Below are 15546 nucleotides of genomic sequence, written 5' to 3'. Positions count from 1 at the left end.
GACCTGAAAATGGCTGTCCACCAACGTTCACCATCCAACCTGACGGAACTGGAGAGGATCTGCAAGGAAGAATGGCAAAGGATCCCCAAATCCAGGTGTGAAAAACTTGTTGCATCATTCCCAAGAAGACTCATGGCTGTACTAGCTCTAAAGGGTGCTTCTACTCAATACTGAGCAAAGGGTCTGAATACTTATGACCATGCGATATTTCAGTTTTTCTTTTTTAATAAACTTGCAAAAATTTCTACATTTCTGTTTTTTTTTCAGTCAAGATGGGGTGCAGAGTGTACTTTAATGAGAAGAAAAATGAACTTTTTAGAATTTACCAAATGGCTGCAATGAAACAAAGAGTGAAAAATTTAAAGGGGTCTGAAAACTTTCCGTACCCACTAATATAAATATATATATATTAATTTTTCTTTTTCTATAAGTGCCTACACCTTTATTATAGCTGGCTACATATAAAATCTATATTGGTATCTCATATAATTTATCTTCTATAGATTTACTTTTTATATCTATTGTAAATACTTTGAATGTCATCTCCTCCTGCGGTTTGTCGCCCCCTTGTGAGTATTTGTTAATTGTTGACCTCTAATAAAGATTGTAATTTTAATTTGATCTATGATTCTTACATTTTGTGGTTTCACTATTTTTATATATTGGTGAGACTTAGCTAATTAGAAGAACTATACCACATTTCTAGCTGTAGGTATTTGCTAATATTATTATTATTATTATTACACCTACTACGTATTTGGATAGGATCTTGGAGATGGGAATACCCCTGTAAGTTGACATGACAGCATGCTAGAAGATCGAGACGGAGACACTTACACATATATAATCTATTTCTCGTTCACCTTATTGGGGGACACAGTAACCGTGGGATAGTCTGCTGCCACCTGGAGGCTGACACTATTAATGCAACTAATTGAAAAATGGCCCCTGCTCGCACCAGGGTCTTCAGTTTTTCATAGTGTCACTTGGAGGCAACTGAGGTCTGAGTCTCAGACCTATTTTAGGCCTTTAGAGGCCAGGCTAGGTGTGATGAAAGCCGGCCGGTGGGTGCAGCTCTCTGGCGCCCCCTTACCTCCCAGGTCAGTCAAGGTACTGCACCTAGAGAAAGTAGTGCCAGGAAGCTGCAACCAGCGCAGGGAACACGGTAGAGTGTTCCCTTCAACGTCACTAAACCGTAACGTCACTACACAGCACCACTCGCTAGCGCCCTCTTAGCCTCAGGTCAGTCAAGGAACTGCACCTAGGATAAGCGGTCACCAGGGAGACTGTCCTGTAACCTACTGGGTATCGGGGCCCTCTGTAGTGAGGGCGGTATATATATCTTCCTTGGCCGCGCCAGGAATATATATATCTGAACCTCCGACCGTCACTACCAGCCTTCCCCAATCCCCAGTTGGTATGCTGCCACCAGTCCCTATTTTAGATATACGCCCAGTCCGTGAATGGGCCTATATCGGGTCAGGAACCAACCCTGGGTAGCGTTTTTGGCTTGAGCCGAGCTCACACGGACGTGCGTTCGTTATGCAGAATAAAAGGCAGGCCCACAATTACTTGAGGTAATTGATTATAATAATACACTAGATACACGATATACAACTAAATATACACAGGTATAAGGTCAGGCTAAACTATACAACAATGGAATACAACACACAGAATCACCACAGCATATCAGTTACCGGTTTCTTGATTCTCTTGTGACGCAGGGAGAGGATTCTGCGGTCGCAGGCACGGTTCTTTGTTACAGGCTGAGGCCTACCACCGCATGGTCAAACTGCTCCTCCCCTTGGTGGCCTCAGCTGGTGCTCAGATGTTCAGCACCCCACTCTTGGGTCAAGACTGACTTGTCTCTTGTCTGTCCTGCTATCTTACCTGCCCCGTCCCGCCCACTGCTGGTGAGGTCAGCTGGCTCAGTCTCCACCCTCAGGTCTAACTTCGATCAGAAGCCCAAATTCTATGGAACCCAATAACTTCTTCTGGGATGGTCTCATGATACCCCCAGGGGTTCCCATGGATTCGGGCCGCCGTAACCGACCTTTTGATATCAATTATGATACCATACGGTCCTCAGGAATGGCTCCGCGCTATATCTTGGCTTCCAGAGCACGTACAAACGTCTACCGCGGAGGCTTGTGTGCGCAATGGCTCCGGGACGCCGTGATATTTTTTTATTGGCCCATCCCACGCAACATGCGTGTACTATTCATGTTTCTATATCTTATGCCTCCATGCTTGTGACAGACAAAGAAACTAGTCCTATGGGACAAATGGTCAGGTACAGATAGACGAAGCACCCCCCCCTGCTGGCTGTGTTTCCTCTCGAAGTCTTTGAAGCTCCTAGCATTCAAGTGTTAAGTAGGCTTCTTATCTTACAGGAGCCTGGATGGGGGGAAACTATCTAGTTGACGTTTTAACAGAAGGTCCCAAGGGTGGGGGCTGCTGAAGTGTGGCCATCCCTGGATATGATTTATCATTACCAAGATGGCGGCTACAGGTTCATCACACCTCCCCCTATACGAGGGCGCGAGGGGGTAGCACATTCCTGTGTTCCCCCGTGCGTCCTTCTGCACCCTCCCCTTGCCGGGATAACCCGTCAGCGTTACCGTGGTCACGGCCTCTTCTGTGGCGAATGGAGAAGTGGTACTGCTGGAGAGCGAGGCTCCAGCGTAGCAACCTGCCATTCGACCCAGAGACCGTGTGTAACCAGCTGAGGGGGTTGTGGTCCGCCTCCACGGTGAAATGGCTCCCGTACAAGTAGGGCTGCAGACGCTGCAGGGCCCATACAATTGCCAGGCATTCTTTTTCCACCGTGGAGTAAGCCACCTCCCGGGGCAGTAGCTTCCTGCTCAGGTACAAGACAGGATGTTCCTGGCCTGTCGTGTTGACCTGACTTAGCACAGCACCGAGGCCAAAGTCACTGGCGTCGGTCTGTACCACAAACGGCCGGTCGAAGTCGGCAGCTTGCAGTACAGGGGAGCTACTTAGGGCGGCCTTGAGTGCCCCGAAAGCTGTCTCGCAGGCGACTGTCCAGTCGACTGCGACGGGCAGCTTCTTCTTGGTGAGGTCCGTCAGGGGCTTGGCCAGGGTGCTATAGTGTGGGACGAACCTCCTATAGTACCCGGCGGTCCCCAAGAAGGACATCACCTGCTTTTTGGTCCTAGGAGTGGGCCAGGATGCGATGGCATCCACTTTCCCCGGTTCTGGCTTCAGAACCCCCCCGCCTACCCGGTGACCCAGGTAGAGGACCTCACTCATGCCCAGCTGGCACTTTTCCGGCTTGATGGTCAAGCCTGCCCGGTGGATCCGACCGAGCACCTGCCGCAGGTGCTCTAGGTGATCCTCCCAAGTGGGACTGAAGACTGCAATATCGTCCAAGTACGCAGCCGCGTACCCTTCAAGTCCCTCAAGCAGCGTATTGACCATCCGCTGAAAAGTGGCAGGGGCATTCTTCATGCCGAATGGCATCACTGTGGACTCGTACAGTCCAAAAGGGGTGATAAAGGCAGAGCGTTCCCTTGCCGCGGGGGTCAGAGGAATCTGCCAGTACCCCCGGCTCAGATCCATGATGGTCAGGTACTTAGCCCCGGCCATCCGATCGAGCAGGTCATCGATGCGTGGTATGGGGAACGCATCGGTGGCCGTTACAGCGTTGAGCCCCCGGTAGTCCACGCAGAACCGTGTAGTTCGGTCCTTCTTTGGTACGAGGACTACAGGCGAGGCCCACGCGCTGCTGGATGCCTGGATCACCCCCAGCTTCAGCATCTCGTCTATCTCTTGGCGCATGTTTCCCTGCACCTCGAAAGAGACCCGATATGCTGAACGCCGGATCGGCGGGTGATCGCCAGTGTCCACGTCGTGGACAGCCATCTCAGTCCTTCCGGGCAGGCTGCTGAACAGCCCCCGGAAGGGGTGCAGGGTGGTCCCCAGCTGGGACCGTTGGTCCTCCGTGAGCTGGTGGCCAACCCCCACATCCTCGATGGACCCACCCGCCTTGGCTTGGGTGAGCAGATCCAGGAGGGTTTCTACCTCTCCTTCCTCGGGAAGGTTGCACACTGGGTGGGCAGTCGCTTCCCGCTCATGATGAGCCTTCATCATGTTCACGTGGAAGGCCTTCCTCCTTCCACGGGCGTGATCCAGGGTGACCAGATAGGTGACGGCATTGAGTTTCTGGTGCACGAAGTAGGGACCTTCCCAGGCTGCCTGAAGCTTGTTCTGTGGTACGGGGACCAGTACCCACACCTTTTGACCCACCTGGTAGGTCCTCTCACAAGCATTCTGGTCGTACCACCGCTTCTGGTCGGCCTGGGCCTGGGCCATATTGTCCTGCACCAGCTTTGCCAAGGCCATCATCCTGTCCCGGTGGCGCACGACATACTCGATGACCGACACCTCGGGGGTGGCCAAATCCCCTTCCCATGCTTCCTTCACCAGAGCCAGGGGGCCCCGTACCCGTCGCCCGTACAGGAGCTCAAAGGGGGAGAACCCCGTTGAGGCCTGCGGAACCTCCCGGTAAGCAAATAGGAGGTGTGGGAGGTAACGCTCCCAGTCTCTCCCGTGGGAGTCGACCAACATCTTAAGCATCTGCTTTAAGGTGCCATTGAACCGCTCACACAGGCCATTAGTCTGTGGGTGATACGGGCTGGCCACCAGATGTTGCACCTGCATTTGCTTACAGAGGGACTCCATCAGCCGCGACATGAACTGGGTCCCTCGGTCGGTGAGCATTTCTTGGGGGAAACCCACTCTGGAGAAGATCTCCAGTAAGGCGGTAGCCACCTTGTCGGCCCGAATGGACGACAAAGCTACCGCTTCCGGGTACCGGGTGGCATAGTCCACTACCGTGAGTATGAAGCATTTCCCGGAGTGGCTGGGAGTGGACAGAGGTCCAATAAGATCCACAGCGACCCTCGAGAAAGGCTCTTCGATGATTGGCAGAGTTACCAGTGGGGCTTTGGGGCGCGGCCCCGCCTTCCCCACCCTCTGACAGGTGTCACACGAACGGCAGTAGGCACCCACCGCGGCTCCCATCCCAGGCCAGTAGAAATGCTGAGCTATCCTGGCCTTGGTTTTAGCGATCCCTAGGTGTCCGGCCATCGGAATCTCGTGTGCGATCCGCAACAATTCCGCCCTGAACGGATAGGGTACCACTAACTGTCGGTCCCTGGGCCACGCCTCCGGTGAACCCTGCTGGACCGTTACCCGGTACAGCCGTCCCTGGTCCCAGACCACCCGCTCGCAGTCTGACTCCATGGGAGGCTGTGCCGCCTGTTCCTTGAGAGCTTTCAGGCTGTCGTCTGCTTCCAACGCAGCCTGAAATTCCTGACTTGATGTGGCCAGAATCGACGAAACTGCCACATCCTCTGTCAGCCCCTCCGGGCATGTCACCTGGCCGCTGTCTGACCCGGCAGACACTTGGTCAGAAGTGGGGAAGCCGTCGGACCTCTGCAAGGCTCCTTGGGCTCCGGCGCTCCCACTCCTGGTGACAGCGGCTATGACCGCTGTGACCGTGGGTAGTGCCTGCTTCCCCTCTGTTTCTGACCAAGCCGCCCGATCAGGCAGGCTTCCTAGGCCTTTGGACATCTCGGATGTGGGGAACTCCTGCCCTGGGGTCTTACCTGGCGGCTCCTCTCTTGGGACACCCCCACCTCCCATGGCCTGTTCCTCCCCCTGCAGTGGGCCTATACTCAGCAGCCTGGATACCCCTGGGAGCCCTACACTGCCGGTAGCTGCCCCCCTCTCCATCCCTGAGCTTCCCTCTACAGAATCCTGCCCGCCCCCTCCCTCACCGGAGGACAAGAGGTCACGGCACGCCGGCTGAGCACCTCTGCGGGCATCCCCACACTCCCCACCTGCTTTCACTAACCCTGTTTGTGTTGTGTCTGTGCAGGTGTTACCCTCAGGTTTCACTCCCTCCTCCTCAGCAGGACACACACTACATACAACATGGTTGGCATTAGCAGCAGACAAATCAATACACTCTTGGGGGGCCGAACTTGGGGGTTCAGAGGGTACATACTGCGATACTAGACGCCCCAAGTCGGTCCCTAATAAAACATTTGCGGGAATATTTGGCGTTACTCCCACCTCCCGCATCCCCCTTCCGGCACCCCAGTCCAAATACACCATGGCAACGGGAAGTGCCGGCTCCACGCCTCCAACCCCGGAGACGGAAAGAGTCTTTCCTGGTACCAAGTCCTGGGGGGACACCACCTCAGGCCGTACCAGTGTTCGTTCAGCGCCCGTGTCCCGCAGTCCCATGACCGCAGAACGGCCTATGGTGACGGGTTGGATGTTGTCCAGGGACCTACCACCACCCCCTCCCACACACAAAACATTGGGCGCTCTCTGGGACTGGGATGGGGTCTTTTGGCGCTGGGGACACTCAGCCCTAAAAAGTGTCCTGGTTTGTTGCATAGATGACAACGTCTTACGTCTGGTCCTTGCCTGGAGAGGGCAACAGGGGGATACACCCCTTGTGTTCTAGGGGCCGGGGAAACAGGGGCATGACTGGGCTTACCCCCTCTCCAGGTGCTGCTGGCAGACTTCTTCAGCTCAGGCGCCCTGTTATTGGCATACTCGTCTGCCAGGGCGGCTGTAGCAGAAGCCCCTGTTGGTTTTCGGTCACGGAGGAACTGTCGGAGGTCCTCTGGGCAGTTCCACAAGAACTGCTCCGTGACGAACAGTTCCTGGACCTCCTGGCGGGTAGTAAGCGCTAGACCCGAGGTCCAGTGCTCTGCGGCTCTCAACAGCGCCCGCATATGATCGGTCCAGGTGTCCTTGGGGCCACGCAGCAGGCTCCGGAACTTCTGGCGGTACGACTCGGGAGTGAGGTTGTACTGCCGGATCAGGGCCCGCTTGATGCAGTCGTAGTTCTGTACCTCCCCGGCAGGTAAGTCCCCCAAGGCATCCAGGGACTTACCCCTCAAACGGGGGGTCAGGTATCTGGCCCACTGATCCCGGGCCAGATGGTGCTGAAGACAGGTCCGTTCAAATGCCACCAGAAAGGAGTCCAGGTCCCCATCCTTCTCCAGTAGAGGAAAGTCCTCAGCTCGGACTTTGGACGACTTGGTCTCCTGATGGGTTGGTTGCTCTAGCGGAAGCCCCCGCTGGGCCAGGTCCAGTTGGTGCTGGCGCTCCGCAGCTCGCTCTGCACGCTCCGCAGCCTCCCGGCGCTCTGCAGCCCGCTCTGCACGCTCCGCAGCCTCCCGGCGCTCCGCAGCTTCGCGCTCCTCCTCCGCTGCCTTCTCTGATGCTGCCAGGAGGGTTTTGTAGACGGCATCGCCATGAGACTGGAGACTTGCCATAGCCGCTTGTAAAAGGGCTTGTGATCTGGACAGGCTGGGCTGGGTAGGTGGTGGGCAGCCCACTGCGGGACCGTATACTGGGGACTGGCTCCCTGAGGTGCCCGGGCTGGACTCCTCCTCGCCATGAGTAACAATGTCCTCCCCTCCTGCCACACGGACCGTAGCATTAGCCTCCTGCAGGGTCTTGCTCCTGGTGCCGTCTGCCATCTTGGTAACCGACACCGCTGCAACCCTGAGTTTGCACACACCTTGTTATACTTTTAGCCTGACCGTCTAACGTTGGGCTGACCTTAAGACTCCAGCAGTGGAAGTTACCACTGGCAGTCTTTAGTGCCTGGGAGTAGGGGTCCCACAACACTATTATTCTGCAATCCCACCGCTCTGCCACCAATGTGATGAAAGCCGGCCGGTGGGTGCAGCTCTCTGGCGCCCCCTTACCTCCCAGGTCAGTCAAGGTACTGCACCTAGAGAAAGTAGTGCCAGGAAGCTGCAACCAGCGCAGGGAACACGGTAGAGTGTTCCCTTCAACGTCACTAAACCGTAACGTCACTACACAGCACCACTCGCTAGCGCCCTCTTAGCCTCAGGTCAGTCAAGGAACTGCACCTAGGATAAGCGGTCACCAGGGAGACTGTCCTGTAACCTACTGGGTATCGGGGCCCTCTGTAGTGAGGGCGGTATATATATCTTCCTTGGCCGCGCCAGGAATATATATATCTGAACCTCCGACCGTCACTACCAGCCTTCCCCAATCCCCAGTTGGTATGCTGCCACCAGTCCCTATTTTAGATATACGCCCAGTCCGTGAATGGGCCTATATCGGGTCAGGAACCAACCCTGGGTAGCGTTTTTGGCTTGAGCCGAGCTCACACGGACGTGCGTTCGTTATGCAGAATAAAAGGCAGGCCCACAATTACTTGAGGTAATTGATTATAATAATACACTAGATACACGATATACAACTAAATATACACAGGTATAAGGTCAGGCTAAACTATACAACAATGGAATACAACACACAGAATCACCACAGCATATCAGTTACCGGTTTCTTGATTCTCTTGTGACGCAGGGAGAGGATTCTGCGGTCGCAGGCACGGTTCTTTGTTACAGGCTGAGGCCTACCACCGCATGGTCAAACTGCTCCTCCCCTTGGTGGCCTCAGCTGGTGCTCAGATGTTCAGCACCCCACTCTTGGGTCAAGACTGACTTGTCTCTTGTCTGTCCTGCTATCTTACCTGCCCCGTCCCGCCCACTGCTGGTGAGGTCAGCTGGCTCAGTCTCCACCCTCAGGTCTAACTTCGATCAGAAGCCCAAATTCTATGGAACCCAATAACTTCTTCTGGGATGGTCTCATGATACCCCCAGGGGTTCCCATGGATTCGGGCCGCCGTAACCGACCTTTTGATATCAATTATGATACCATACGGTCCTCAGGAATGGCTCCGCGCTATATCTTGGCTTCCAGAGCACGTACAAACGTCTACCGCGGAGGCTTGTGTGCGCAATGGCTCCGGGACGCCGTGATATTTTTTTATTGGCCCATCCCACGCAACATGCGTGTACTATTCATGTTTCTATATCTTATGCCTCCATGCTTGTGACAGACAAAGAAACTAGTCCTATGGGACAAATGGTCAGGTACAGATAGACGAAGCACCCCCCCCTGCTGGCTGTGTTTCCTCTCGAAGTCTTTGAAGCTCCTAGCATTCAAGTGTTAAGTAGGCTTCTTATCTTACAGGAGCCTGGATGGGGGGAAACTATCTAGTTGACGTTTTAACAGAAGGTCCCAAGGGTGGGGGCTGCTGAAGTGTGGCCATCCCTGGATATGATTTATCATTACCAAGATGGCGGCTACAGGTTCATCACACTAGGCTTTAATCTTTTCTCTTTTCTTGTGATTTTCCCCTCTCCGTCTCTGGGACAGAGTTTTCGGCTTCCTTCTTTTGCCTCAGCCGCCTCTCCGCCTTTTCACTTTACTGAGGAGATTGCTCTCCCTTCTTTAGGTACTTTGCCTCCCTTCTCCCTGAGAGGTTCTCACATAGGGGGATGTAGCCAGAAGCTGGTCAGCTCTGCCGTTCTCTCAAAGCTCCTCTCGGATGCCTTCGGTTACTCCCGGTATGCTCTGGCAGAGGTCCGACCGCCTCTAGGATGACCATTGCTCGATGAATCAGATCATACATTAGTGAGGCTTATAGGGCAGTTGCCAGGGCTCCCCCTGTCAGGGTTAGACTGCACTTTGCAAGGACTGCAAGATCTTCCTGGGCAATTCTTCACCAGGTATCGACCTTGTAGCGCAGTAAAGCAGCCAATTGCTCATCAGTGCATACCTTTTCCAAGTCCACATCTTTGGTTCGGCAGATGCAAATCTGGGGAGGAAGATACTGCAGGCAGCAATTGTTCAGACAACATCTTGAGCAACGGTGGTAAATGTTGTTTTGTGACTGTATAATGTCTACGTTATTCTGTCTCCCAATACGACGAACGGGAAATGAGGATTTTTTATTCTCCGTAAAATCTCTTTCTTGTAACCTTCATTGGGGGGTGGGGGGGACGACCCAGCTCCCACCTTTGTTTGCCCAGTCGGAGTGCATTCATTTTCTTTTCGTGGTTTAATTCCTTTGGCTTTCTTTCACTGCTTTTTAACTATACTGAGGAGCCAGTTGCTAGCAGGCAAGGTTTAGTAGGCAGGGGAGGAACCAATTTTCAATCAGTTGCATTAATAGTTTCATCCTCCAGGTGGCAGCACACTATCCCATGGTCACTGTGTCCCCCAATGAAGACTAGGAGAGAGATTTTACGGTGAGTACAAAAAAATCCTCATTTTACAAAGTTGCAAAGTTGAAGAGAAGGATGGAAGGCGAATAAGGGAGCGGAGAACTCATAGTGGACAACCCCTTTAAAGCTATGTTTAAACACCTATCCAGTTTTACTATGTAGAGCTCTCAGCAGTTCTGCGGGGTAGGCAGCTAATGGACTGTCCTCTGTATTGCATGGGAGGTGTCCATGAGGGGGTACATCCTAAGATACAGTCTGAAGAAAACACAGTGGGCTCCAATTTCCAACTTTTGCACTTAGGAAAAGGTTTATCATATATGCAATGTGTGCCCAAAAGAGGGGGTATATGCCATACAAAAAAAAAAAAATCAATGAATCCCAAAATCTTGTGCTGTAAAGTTCCTGTAACATTATATGTGTGATGTTTTGGGTCTCTCTTGCTTGGTTCTCATTTGTCACAATGTTAGATAAGAGGAGAGCGTATGGCGCACTCGTATTAGAAGCCAATAATCAGTGGAAATGGCGGCTGGACCGGGTGCAGGGGAAGGTGTCGCTCTGTGTGTGGATGACGCATAGAAGCTGTATGTGCCATCCATACAGAGAACAAGATACACATAGAGAAACACGTTCCTCTGTACTCCTCAGACCAGCGGCCATTGCCACTGCTTCTTGATTTCCATTGCTATGCCTCTCTCTCTTCTCTTACCCAACATTGTGAAAAGTGAGAATAAGGCTTGGGAGAGCAAAAACATCCCAGGTAGTATGTCACAGGACCTTATACCCTGTACTGTATAAGAATTTGGCACTCATTGGTTTTGCTTTGTATGGAGTATGCTTCCACCATTGGAGCCATGTTAAAGCCTCTGTTGCAGATTCCAAAAAAGCTGGTAAAAAAGTGCAACACGCTTCTCTAATTTTACCAGTGCTAGGATAGGCACTATGAAGGATACCCAATGGAGCCCACTATAGACAGTGCAGTCTGTCAGGTGCCATTGGCATCTATCTGGTGCTGTCATTACTTTTATTTTTCTGTTATAACACAGATGTGCAGATGCCCTACAGGCAGGAAACGCAGACCATGTGCTGGTAGAATATAATGGCCATTGGCATGGGCTGAATCTGCTGCATTGGCAGTCATGCTGACATGGCGGCTCCCCAATCTAATATACACTTACATAGCTCGGGTTTTTGGTCTTGATTCCCTGATCCGGGCTTGAGATGTGCTATCAGGAGACTCTGCTTGTCTAGCAATCGTTGCTGCTGGATGAAGTTATTGTGCCAGATTTCAATCTCTTTCAGGTGACTTGGAATATCTGAATTAAATACTATAATGACCCCGTGGGAATCCTTCATTAAAGCAGGCCAGCAGCTTTCAAACCTACCAACAGAAAAGACAAAATTGTAAAAAGAATCCCTGGGGAACATCCCAATGCAAGTGGAATTGAGTCTTAAAGTAAATAATTTACTAATTCATGGTGGCATTTTCGGACAATTGCCATAACAGTCCAGGCTTTTGGGGTTTAAAATAATCCTTGCATCTTTTAAATTAAATGGAATGAACATTTTATTACCGCTTTTCACTTTACAACATAATGAATCACAGGTTTGGCTTTTCATTTCCAGGGAACCTCTCATTTTCTCACCAGTGGTAATTGCAGCTGACCATGGTGCTAATTTTGATGACAACGTGACCATGTAATTTATGGTTAGGGCGCAGTCAGACGGTATAACACGGACGACGATCACATCGCAATGCCTGGACTGGCCGACGGCTCTCCTGACCCGAGAATGATGGCTGTATAGAAATACATGCTGTCATGCTCGGATCAGGAGAGCCCCGGCCAGTCTGAGCAGTCGTCCGTGTTACACGCCGTTTGACTGCGCCCTCATGATGAGCCCACCAAAGTGATAGCTGCTCCCAGCACTGGCTCATATAGAAAGTACGGAGACCCATGTCCTTCTCAATGTTATAAACCTGGAAGAAGTGTGTTCGATAATAATAGATATTACGAGTTTTACATTTATTGTCGTTGCAATAAAATATTTTCTTCCCATAAGAAATAAGCACCAAAAAGTGAACAGATTGTCTACAGCAGAAGTGCAATGCATTTTCGGGACTGCAGACTTCACTGTCAGATTGAACCAATCCCAAGGTCAGCAAAAAAAAATGTGGGTCCGTCTCATCAAGACCGGTTTTGATGAGGGGGTGTGCTGGAGTAAACGCTCCTGATTCATGAAGTGGTGCACGTCTCTTCATTAATCCACAGCGTCTGATGAGTGCGTGAAGCTCCATGCGCTATGGCAGAGTTCTCACTCCAGTTAGGGACAGGAGTCAGATTTCTGGAATACGGAATGGCATAGAACGTCATCAATTAGATAAGATGTGCCGTCATGCCCCCAGCTCCGCTCAATCTGCTGGAGCTGGGAGGAACTGGAGTGAAAACGCCAAAAAATGTTAAGATTTTTGGCGTTTTCAAGCCAGAATTCTGAAAGCTTTGATGAATTGGGTCCCAAAATGTATTACCATCTCAGACATTTATGGTCTAGACAGTATATGCCATAATTGTATGATGGGTGGCAGTTTTTATCCTGTCTGGAGAATGGCGGTCCCCATTCTTCCTCAGTTGCAGTCTATGTGAGTTGTTGAAACTGCTGTCCTTCACTTCTCACCAAAAGAACACAATAAAAACTGCAGATCACATGCCTGACCCCCCCTCCAACTCTACTTCTCGCTGTAGTGCCCCAGAGGTGTAGGGAAACCCAAAAGTTTGCCAATATATGGAATCTCAGAAATGGTCACATAATGATTTTTTTAGTAGCCATCCAAGCCTCCAGCTGCAAACTTCTACTCTTCTGCCTGATATTAAAAGACACAAACACCACACGAAAGCATCTACGTAACCAGAAGTTTGGGGGCTGCAAAAAAATAGTAACGCAGACCCCCATACTTGAAGGGAATCTGTCATCAGGTTTTTGCTACCTAATCTGAGAGTAGCATAAACCTGCTGCCACGTAGTCCACGTAGCTCTATATAACCCCACCACTGATTGGCAGCTTTCTGCCTATGCACAGTGCACACAGAAAGCTGCCAAATCAGGTTATACAGAGCTCAGCATTCAGAGAGCTGGTAAATCTGCAGCAGAGAAAACAGATTTGAATTAAAACTACAGCAGCAGCCCAGTAAGAGACAAATCGCTAAAATCAGGATCTCTGCCCCTACATGATGCTGCTCTAAGATGGGGATAGCAAGAATCTGGTAACAGACTCCTGCTCTATACAATGCTAGGCAGGGCTTGTCCATTAGAGATTGCAGTTCAGAAAGGTACTACTAATACACACTAGAAAACTTAAATATGCCACTTTTTACATCTGATTTTGCCTGCAATTGTATTTTTAAAGTTTATAAAGGAAACACATTTATTTTCTGCTTGTAAAATAAGTGGGTTTTTGTCTATAGAAGTCAACTGGCTAAAAATACCAAAACAACAGCCTGCTGGGACTAAAAAACATGCCTAATAGGCATAAAAATGATAACAAGAATCAGATCCCTTCACTCATTTACAGCCAACATCTGGATGATTAGTTTAAACCATTAAGAACATACATAATATTTTCCAAAAAACATAATCAGGACCTTCATTAAGACTGTGTTAAAGGGGTTAGCCAGCTAAAAAGTGGTTTACTGAGCAGCTTAACTTGAAAGGAATATGTCATCAAGTTTCTATAACCTGATCTCTATCCCATTGATTGATGGGGCTGGGTTGGCGAGCTCACAGCAGGCGCCATGGTGGGTCTGCACGCCCAGTGGATCGCTCTGCGCCGAGCACCATGCAGGAGAGTAGCAAATAAAAAAAACTGTTTAAGGCCCCCTTCACACTTCCACTTAAAAAAAACTTACACATAAGACGGTCCATTTTTACTATTTGTGTGGTTTTCTGTTGGCTATCCGTGTATCATCTGTGTGTTTTCCATGTGACATATAGAGGAATAGAATGCAGAATAGAAATTAAAGATTTTTAGGTGTTAAAGATGTGCAAAGATAGAGATACAGTACAGACCAAAAGTTTGGACACACCTTCTCATTTAAAGATTTTTCTGTATTTTCCTGACTATGAAAATTGTACATTCACACTGAAGGCATCAAAACTATGAATTAACACATGTGGAATTATATACTTAACAAAAAAGTGTGAAACAACTGAAAATATGTCTTATATTCTAGGTTCTTCAAAGAAGCCACCTTTTGCTTTCATGACTGCTTTGCACACTCTTGCCATTCTCTTGATAAGCTTCAAGAGGTAGTCACCGGAAATGGTTTTCACTTCACAGGTGTGCCCTGTCAGGTTTAATAAGTGGGATTTCTTGCCTTATAAATGGGGTTGAGACCATCAGTTGTGTTGTGCAGAAGTCAGGTAGATACACAGCTGATAGTCCTACTGAATAGACTGTTAGAATTTGAATTATGGAAAGAAAAAAGCAGCTAAGTAAAGAAAAACAAGTGGCCATCATTACTTTAAGAAAGGAAGGTCAGTCAGTCCGAAAAATTGGGAAAACTTTGAAAGTGTCCCCAAGTGCAGTTGCAAAAACCATCAAGCGCTACAAAGAAACTGGCTCACATGAGGACCGCCCCAGGAAAGGAAGACCAAGAGTCACCTCTGCTTCTGAGGATAAGTTTATCCGAGTCACCAGCCTCAGAAATCGCAGGTTAACAGCAGCTCAGATTAGAGACCAGGTCAATGCCACACAGAGTTCTAGCAGCAGACACATCTCTACAACAACTGTTAAGAGGAGACTTTGTGCAGCAGGCCTTCATGGTAAAATAGCTGCTAGGAAACCACATCTAAGGACAGGCAACAAGCAGAAGAGACTTGTTTGGGCTAAAGAACACATGGAATGGACATTAGACCAGTGGAAATCTGTGCTTTGGTCTGATGAGTCCAAATTTGAGATCTTTGGTTCCAACCACCGCGTCTTTGTGCGATGCAGAAAAGGTGAACGGATGGACTCTACATGCCTGGTTCCCACCGTGAAGCATGGAGGAGGAGGTGTGATGGTGTGGGGGTGCTTTGCTGGTGACACTGTTGGGGATTTATTCTAAATTGAAGGCATACTGAACCAGCATGGCTACCACAGCATCTTGCAGCGGCATGCTATTCCATCCGGTTTGCGTTTAGTTGGACCATCATTTATTTTTCAACAGAACAATGACCCCAAACACACCTCCAGGCTGTGTAAGGGCTATTTGACCAAGAAGGAGAGTGATGGGGTGCTACACCAGATGACCTGGCCTCCGCAGTCACCAGACCTGAACCCAATCGAGATGGTTTGGGGTGAGCTGGACCGCAGAGTGAAGGCAAAAGGGCCAACAAGTGCTAAGCATCTCTGGGAACTCCTTCAAGATTGTTGGAAGACCATTTGAGTGACTACCTCTTGAAGCTCATCA

General features: G+C 50.2%; 1 protein-coding gene across 2 annotated transcripts in view; it reads right to left on the bottom strand.

Annotated features, from left to right (window-relative positions):
* The window catches only part of IFT22 (intraflagellar transport 22), a 42475-nt gene that overhangs the window by 11534 nt on the left and 15395 nt on the right, over positions 1 to 15546 (bottom strand). For both annotated transcript variants that reach the window (XM_073667775.1, XM_073667774.1), the window contains exon 4: positions 11279 to 11481. In XM_073667775.1, coding sequence (XP_073523876.1) covers positions 11279 to 11481 — 203 coding nt within the window. The remainder of the gene's footprint in view (positions 1 to 11278; positions 11482 to 15546) is intronic.

This window comes from Phyllobates terribilis, unplaced genomic scaffold (genome assembly GCF_046119375.1).
Source record: "Phyllobates terribilis strain yellow unplaced genomic scaffold, ASM4611937v1 Scaffold_2__4_contigs__length_985480577, whole genome shotgun sequence".
Taxonomy (NCBI): domain Eukaryota; kingdom Metazoa; phylum Chordata; class Amphibia; order Anura; family Dendrobatidae; genus Phyllobates; species Phyllobates terribilis.
This window is presented reverse-complemented; position numbering and strand designations above follow the sequence as displayed.